The sequence below is a fragment of the Notothenia rossii genome (genome assembly GCF_949606895.1).
Source record: "Notothenia rossii genome assembly, chromosome: 6".
In the NCBI taxonomy this organism is placed as follows: Eukaryota; Metazoa; Chordata; class Actinopteri; order Perciformes; family Nototheniidae; genus Notothenia; species Notothenia rossii.
Window position 1 is genome coordinate 35,845,124 of NC_136909.1, and position 8,845 is coordinate 35,853,968.

At 43.9% G+C, this 8,845-nt stretch overlaps 1 protein-coding gene and 1 pseudogene across 2 annotated transcripts in view; one reads left to right on the forward strand and one right to left on the reverse strand.

The window, feature by feature from the left end:
- Positions 1 to 862, forward strand: part of LOC307044570 (uncharacterized protein) — a gene marked incomplete at its 3' end in the record, with an annotated part of 3,784 nt that extends 2,922 nt beyond the window's left edge. Inside the window, exon 5 of the mRNA XM_079689880.1 lies at positions 842 to 862. Coding sequence (XP_079546006.1) covers positions 842 to 862 — 21 coding nt within the window. The remainder of the gene's footprint in view (positions 1 to 841) is intronic.
- Positions 531 to 2,371, reverse strand: LOC307043409 (annotated as a pseudogene). The gene has a single exon. The product of its transcript is annotated as an uncharacterized misc_RNA (transcript).
- Positions 2,372 to 8,845: the final 6,474 nt, after the last annotated feature.

An 8,845-nucleotide genomic window follows, 5' to 3' on the forward strand; every position in this document is an offset into this window, starting at 1 on the left:
AAGCAGGAGCAAAGGCTTGCCTCGGGGAGGGAGAAAAAGAGCCACAGCGGAGAATAAACGAAGGGCAACCATGGCAACCATGCGGGACGTCTTCTTTGCTGCTTTTGTGGCAGACTACAGCGCACTTACAGGCCTGGCATATGTACTGCAGCGCCTCCAGCGCTTTCGAGCGGTCTGGTGTGAACGGACACGTCTCGTGTGAATGGACACTATTCCGGGCTGACGTCGGGTCGGATGAATCTGTATCCGCTCGTTGTAGCCCCGTTTTTAAAAGATTTGGGAACGGAGGAAAGAGAGAGGGTTGTATTTTCTGACACTTGGTGAGTTCCCTGAACACCCGGGGACACGTATTCATGTATAAATGACGTACAAAATTGCATTTTGCATGATAGGCCCACTTTAAGTAAAAAGTACCCATCAATACCAAGCTGTTTTAAAGAGTAACTGACCTCCCTTTATATAATAGAACAATAATGTCATTGTTAGCTAATGAATGTTTCGATGTTGAACAACGGCAACATGAGAAAGTTTTCATTGGTCCCTCTTCTTTAGAGAAGACCAGGAAATGATGGATACACGGATCGTGTTCAAATCAATAGGCACGCAATGACTCTAAATAATAATGATCCCGCCACCAAACACACATTCAAACTAAAGTAACAGCCTGTTTGGAAAATGTAAGAAGTAGAAAGTACAGGTATTTGTGTTAAAAATGTAAGAAATAAAAGTAAAAAGTCGTCAGAAAAATAAGTTTTGGAGTAAAGTACTGATATCAGAAAAATGTACTTAAGTACAGTAACGAAATATTTGTACTCGACTACTTCCCACCTCTGCTTCTCAGTATGTCATCGCCATGCAATAAAAACGTCTAATGTCTAAAATAATAACATTTCCAGAGAGAACAGCTGTGAGGTCCATGCAGAAAGCAGAGCAGTGTGTATAATATATATCACTCAGTATAACAGGCCTACTCTCTTTATTTGCTTTAGTTTAGTAGATATCTACAAACAAAGAGTCCATATTTTTCTAAAACCATTTAGTGTTTCACATAATAAAATACACAACGGCTGTTAGGCTGTTAGCTGTAGGTGCGTGTGTGGTACAGTGTGTAGGTGTGTGTGGTACAGTGTGTGCGTAGAAACATTTCAAGAACGTTTTCAGAAATGTATTTGGGAAAAAATACAAACTTTAAAGAGCTGTTAGGTAACATTACTTCTAACGGTCAAATGAACGTTGCGTGAAAGTAATCTAAAGGTTATTGTATAAATCTTTAGGGAACCGGGAACGTTCCCTGAAGATTCCCGGACCAATTTAGCTGAAACGTGTGGTGTGGTTATGATTAAAGGGGGACATTTACAAATTCAATCTTAAATTCATATAGTGTGGTTTACAGTAATATATCACAGTATTATATATATTTATATAAATAGACGTTTATACATTTGTATCATTTTAAATGATACACAGTCTTTTAGATGGGGCTGCATTTTACAATACATTATATCTCAGTCAAACTGTGGGTGTTACTCCACTCTTTTCTTCTTGTCGCGTGTTCCCCCCCTGCAGTTCCTCTCTCTCAGGTTTGTGTTGGAGCAGGTGAGGAGGAGTGCAGCGGCCACGCAGTAGAACGACAAGCCGAGGAAGAGCACGTCTGCGCTCAGCCCTGAAGAAAAGATGGCATGGAAGCAGTGAGATGGTGAGCAGCGTGGTGAGGTACACCCACATTAGAGCCACTGTCAGCCTGCAGACCAGCAGGTAGGAGCCTGTTGCGGGGGAGCCGCTCTCCTTCCTCTGCAGAGGTACACCACCATCCTCAGAGAAGTAGGAAGCATGACTGCAGAGGGCATCAGTCTGAGGTAGCAGGTGAAGGTAACTACGTAACCGTTAATGTTGACCCAGACTGGGAACAGAGGCTTTTTGATGACACAAACAGCCTTTTTTTTGTCACGTTAAGAACAAGAGTTTTGGTTTGGAAATTGAGGTAGAAGAAAGGGGTGAACATCACGCAAGAGGTCAGCAGGGTCACCAGCAGGGCGATGTTCAGGATGGTGGAGAGGTTCATCTTGATCACCCTGAAGAGAATCGAGGAGAAGCTCAAAACCCTCACGCTGCTGAGCCACACGAACAGGAAGACGCAGAAGAAGAAAGGTAGGTCAGGCCGGCAGAGCACCCCGGCCCAGACGGAGGCCACCAGGGCGAAGGTGGAGATCTACAGCAGGATGTTGCTCAGGGATATGAAGCAGATGATGACAGCCAGGGTTTTCACAACTCCGGACCTCCACTGCTGCACCAGCATGACCCCCAGGTTGAAGGCGTTGGCTAGCACTCCCAGGACCAGCAGGAGGGCTTTATTTTCTGACGCTGCGTGAGTTCCCCGTCACACCGGGGACACATATTTATGTATAAAAGAAATGGAAAAAAGTGCATTTTGCATGATAGCTCCCCTTTCCCTTTTTTAAGTGCTTTTTAAAAATATATAATTTAATAGTCAAAGTTCAATTGAAACAAATGGGTTTTCAGTTTGCAAAGGAAGATATGCAGAGTTTCTGCTATCCTGATGTCAATGGGGAGCTCATTCCACCATTTTATGTGACAGAATAGCAAACAGGCATGTTTTTGAGGGGTACCTGGGTCCCACTCGCAGAGATGGAGTAGCAAGCCGATTGGCTGATGGAAAGCAAAGTGCTCGTGCTGGAGTATATGGTTTAACCAAGGCCTGCATATAGGAAGGGGTTGATCCCTTCACAGCTCTGTAGGCCAGTACCAGTGTCTTAAACGGATTCTGGCAGCCAGTGAAGGGAGCGAAGGAGAGGTGTTGTGAGGGAGAGCTGGGGGAGGTTGAAGACCAGTCTGGCTGCAGCATTCTGAATTAGCTGTAGCGTCTGATGGCGTTTGCAGATAGACCAGCCAGGAGGGAGTTACAGTAGTCCAGGTGTGAGACGAAAAGAGCCTGGACCAGGAGCTGCGCTGCCTCCCGGGACAGTAGGGGACGTATCCTCCTAACAGTCAGTGAAATTGAGAGACCATCCTAAGACTATGATGTGGACATCAAGACCAACACGTTTGTCTGAATTATATGAGCAGTGGTGTAGTGGGCGTTGGACGAGGGGGTACGCTGTACCCCCACTTACATTATTTAGAGCATGATCTTTTTTTCAATAGTCTAATAAATACAAAATCATTGCCAGTGTTATCAGTTGCAAGTGTGTATTTGTTGTAATAATGACAAAAACATAATACATTTCACAGTAATTATAATAAAAACTAAAAACGATTTCCTTAAAAAATTATGACTCGTCATCACGCTCGTGACCCCGCTTGGCCAACTCGCCACCCGCCGATTTTGCGGCAGCTCTTTCCCTCAAGAACGCTAACGAAAAAGCTCTATAATGGCAGCCGCAGGCAAACCTTTCTTACTTGACTTCTTTTCTAAAAAGAATATCATTCACAAGAAGAAAGACGCTAGCAGCACCGAAGCTACAAGGGAAGCTGCTACTAGTACTACATCATCAGAAGAGCCGCCTAAAGACGTGGATAATGCTAGCACTAACGTTAACGTTAGCTGCGCTAGCAACGTTCCCCTGGCTAGCTCAAGCTCACCTTTCTCCCAGAGGTATGGACGGAGGAGATGTGGCGGAGGAAACAAGAGGTGTATGTGTGTGTGTGTTTGTGTGTGTGTGGTGTGTGTGTGCAGGGCCGTATCCAGGATTTCCAAAAAACCGAGGGGGGGTTCGGGGGATATCCCCTGAGATTTGGGGGATTTTCATGATATAGTTTTTTGTGCTTTTTAAGTCCTGTGGGAGGTCACAAATTGGATAATATATTGATTTCAAACCATGTCAGTGGGCTGACAATGTCAGCATAAATTATTTTTGAAAGTGTAAGGCATAAGAATCAGTTGATTGTTACTATTAATGATCTGGAAATGCAGAAGAGGCTAAAATGATAACAAAACATTGTCAATATTCATTTTCCATGTCTCTCTCCTTTCCATAACCTGCAGCCTCTCTTCCATCTTCTTTAGTCTCTCTGTTTTCTTCTTGTTCATGACTCTCTCTGTCCTCTACTCTTTCTCTTTGTTCAATCTCTCCCTGGTTGTTCACTTTTTGCTCCTCCTCACTTGTCGCTCCTGCCAGTGAATTCAAAGCAATTCAGCAATTTAGTTCATTTCACTTGTTCGTTTGCATTCTGTTTTGTTTGATTCTCAAAAGAGAACAAAGATGTAAGCAAATTGTGTTTTATACAATTTTATGTTATTATGACATCATAACTGCAATAGATGTATGTTGTTTACAAATCATGCCTATTGTCTATATTGTAAATGAAGACTAAGTTATAGATAGATGGATGGATAGATAGATAGATGAGGTTATTAAGCCTACATTCTTTTGTGTGACTGTACCTGCAGTTCCTCCCTGACTTCCATCACTTTCTCTCTCTCTCTTTCTCTCTGCCTGTCCTGTCTCTTCCTTACCAAAGCTGAGCTTTGATTGACGTAGTCTTTTCATTATATCTGAGTCAGTGTAAAAAGAAAACAATACAATGTTATATCTTCAATGTTTTACTCAAATTGAAATGAAAGAAAAGCATTACAACGTTTGTTAAAAGGTAATCCTTCTGACATTGAATGAATGTAATTAACTTTAGCTCTCTAGCTAGTTTATTCACGCAATTTAAACTAAAGTATAGCCTATAGCAGTAGTATAAGTTAGTGTGCATGTTGTCGTACGTCCACTGACTAACGTAGAGCGTTCACACAGGATCTGCTGGTCATATGATGTCCTGATGAACAGAAACAAAAGCAGCCCGCTGGACTCAGATCTCTAGATACCTCATCCCTCCTCCGCTGCCCCGATACAAGTCTGGGGCCCTTTCTCATTTCATCAAATCCCCCTCCTCGACTCCTCGGTCCTCCGGTAGTGACCCAGAAATGAATTTCAGCGCGCCATGTTGAAGGGCATCTCATTTCTCTAAATGCACTTCGAGGACCGAGGATCGAGCGTCGAGGAGGCTCTCTGGAGGAGCTATAACCGAGGATACATTGATGGGTCCTCCACGGTGCTCCACGGCTCCTTCGTGGATGCATTTCCGGGAATAGAGATGTTTCAAAGAGTCGTGACGCACGGCCGGACTTATCTCAGCCAATGACAGCTCTGCATGCATCCCCTGGATATTGTTTTATTAACTGCTTTCATCGCGACGCAATATTTCCAGAGAGAACAGCTGTGAGGTCTATGCAGAAAGCAGAGCAGTGTGTATAATATATATCACTCAGTATAACAGGACTACTCTCTTTATTTGCTTTAGTTTAGTAGATATCTACAAACAAAGAGTCCATATTTTTCTAAAACCATTTAGTGCTTCACATAATAAAATACACAACGGCTGTAGCCTGTTTTAGGAGCTGTAGGTGCGTGTGTGTGGTACAGTGTGTAGGTGTGTGTGGTACAGTGTGTGCGTAGATGCAGCGGACAGACAGGTCTCAGTTGGTTTGGTGTCCTCTGCTTACTTTTAATACTTGTAAATAAAACTTTTGGCCCGTAATTTATTGTCCTCATTGTAGCGACCAGAGAGGGGAGAGGGGGGGGGGGAGGGATATATCCAGTCTCTGATAGTGTTACGTTATTATGAGAGTGCTCTGTTTGATTCTGAAATTGTATATATTTATATAAATATATATAGGCTATATATGTGTGTGTGTGTCCGCATCTGCAGCCTGTTATTGTCTCATTATACCGCACTGTGAATGAATTAAAAGCAAATATATAAGTGGTCATGAACACATCTGTCCATCAGACAGAGGGCTGCTGTGCCTCCTGTCATCATTAATGGACGTCTCTTTAAAATGACCGCTCAGAGGAGAGGAGTTCTCATTTCTCTAACCGCCTGCTGCTTCCCCTCCTCTCTCCTCGGTTCCCCTCCTCGGCTGCTCCGCTCGCATCTCCTGTGGGCGGGATTAAGTCTCGAGGATTGGAGTCGAGGAGGGGAGTTAGAGAAATGAGAAAGGGCCCGGGCTGGGGTGGTTTGTTGATACATGTTGTCTTCTTCTGTTTGCTTTAATCGAGGCTACGTAGTTATGCAGCGCCCCCATCGGCAGCAAATGGAAGTACTACAAAATACCCCGTTTAGTGCAATTATTTCACAAGTTTTGTTATAAACACAGCTTGAAAAATATTACCGAGGTCCGGACCTCGGTGACCTCAATGGTGGATACGGCCATGTGTGTGTGTGTGTGTGTGTGTGTGTGTGTGTGTGTGTGTGAAGCAGCGCTGTCTGCTTATTTGCAATGTAGGCTAGGCCTAATCAAAAATAATTTCAAGTCCAGATTCAATGTTGTTTGCATAAGTAGGAGAGAGAGAGAATATTGCTTAGTTGCAATACTGTAAATTGTTTATGTGCCAATGTGTCCATGGTCTTGAGTCTGTGTGTGTGTGTGTTGAGCGTAGCGCCATCTGCTTTTTGCAGTACAGTAACTAAAGTAGGACTAAGCATATCGGTAGTTTCTGTGGACCTGTCTGCCCGTGTTGTGAGTGCACTGCATGCGTGCGCACTTGCGTGGCATTGATTGGACCTAATTAAAATAGCGTCCCCCCAGTAAAAAAATCCCCACTACACCACTGTATATGAGTGTATGAAAATGGGCTCTGAATCACTTCTTTTTACAATTGTTCCTAAAGATGGTAACCCCTTTGTTGTGCCGCTGAGTTACAACAACTAGTCACCATGGATGGGGCCACAAACCAGGTGGTCTGACCTCATCCTGAACTCTGAATTTGAAAAATGAAATCACTACAATGTCAGATGACAACACCACACATTTCACTCCATCCACGCGCTCACACGCCACACCTTGTATTTCTCACGCAGAGATTTCTTTCCAGGGTACCAAGTTGCGCCGCAAACCAGGCTTGTTTGAGACGCGTGCAGATGACTAGCACCCCCCCCCCCCCCCCCGTTGACATTCGCGATACAGAGGGCTTCATACTCCACTAGCACCCCCCCCATCCTTTGAGGGGAGCCAGAAGTTGGAGTACCAAACACCGCTGCCAAAATCTCACTCTGAACTCTGGTGAAAACTTGAGAGCCCTGCAACACACTCTCATTCCATAATCGTCCAGGAGCGATGTTTGGTCAGGGTCCCGTGGCGTGCAGTTGTGACGCTCCCAGGCTCCTTCAGCTTCATAAAGGGACGCAAATAGCTTTCAACTGATTGCAATGTATTCCCATCTGCGGCGGGATTTGACGCTCATGGAAGCAAGGCATTCGTTTGTGTCGGCTGCCCTTAAAGGCAATAGAGAGCCGCAGTGACGCTCCTTAAACCCGGAAGTAAACTTCTTCCGGTTCCTTCGTCAAAAACCAATGCAAATTCTCCATAGGATTTTGGAAAATAGCTCGAAATAAGGTCTGTGGTTGACTCACATTTAAGAGAGGGATCACGTTTTGTTCAGTCGGATAATCTCCATAATGTATGTCAACCGTACTTTTATAATTTTTGAATCATAAATCTAGTCGCCAAAATGCTAACTTTATGCTATAAACGAACTACAAGCCAGTACAGCAGCAGGGTCGCACGACTTCAACGTCATGCCAACTTAAGATCGTTTCAGCTGACTTGCACTGAAACTGCACTTTGAACACTTTAAATATATTATTAACATTTTAAGCTGTATACCCCGGTTATCTAGGCCCTTTTTGTTTGGTTTAATGTATACCACGTTTATCTAGGCCCTTTTTGTTTTGTTTTATGTATACATGTCACACTGTGGGAAACGATATTTCGATATTTCTGGATGTATAACACATGTAGAATTTGTGACAATAAAGCTGACTTTTACTTTCGCGCGCTTGCATATTTTAACAACGCTTTTCATTTTAGCCACACTGAATTTAACTAGAAATCATGGCTGTGTCAATTACCAGTCTGATATCGTTTTACAAAGATGACAAGAAGAGTGTAGATAGAGGAGAGAACCACTACAAGTCAGGGCACTCAGTGCAGCCTAGATGAAGGTGTGCTTACCGGTGTTGTCAGGGCTAGCATGAGGGACAAGGTTTATAGTGTCGGTGAGTAGTGATAGCAAGAGTACCGTTAACCTAAAGTTAATTTATTCACATGAATTCCCATCAACAAATCAATTTTATGTGTCACATGAAATCTTTATTACAAATATTACACACCAGAAAACACAGAAATATCCATGAAATACATACAGTAGGCTATAAACAATTAAAGGGATGATTGGGAAGGCATTACAAATGTAAATATATTTTAAATAATAAAACAATCCCACCACCACAGGTATCTACAGGAGAAGAGGGAATTCTCTCCACTAAATGTGAATGCCCTTGTGGAGAATGGAAATGCAGTCATGCGGCTGCATTAGCCATCTTTGCCATCCACAATTTTAGCTGCACTGACACCCCCTGTCAGTGGAAGAAGCCAAAGGCAGCTAAACATACGCATTCAGTGGAGGAGCTATTTCCTCCAACCAATAACTAATTTAACCCGCTGACAAGAGAGCCCACCTCCGAAGATCGTGACTGGCTGAGGGACAGACTCGGGGGCAGGTTCTCAGGAATCTATTGGCTTCCCTCCCCCGAGCCAGAAGAGGAACATTACAGCTTGGAGACACTTACTGTTCCTGAAATTATCAAATCTGTTGGGCATCAGGGACCTGAGGCAATTGTGGCAAGCATGGCATTGTCTGAAGAGCAACAGAGGGCAATTCAGGTGGCTACCACTGGTCAGCGAACCAGCCCAAACTGGCATTTGTTCAGGAAAGGAAGGTTGACTGCCAGCAACTTTGGAGCTGTCCTGAGGTCAAAGCGTGTGACTGCTTCCCTT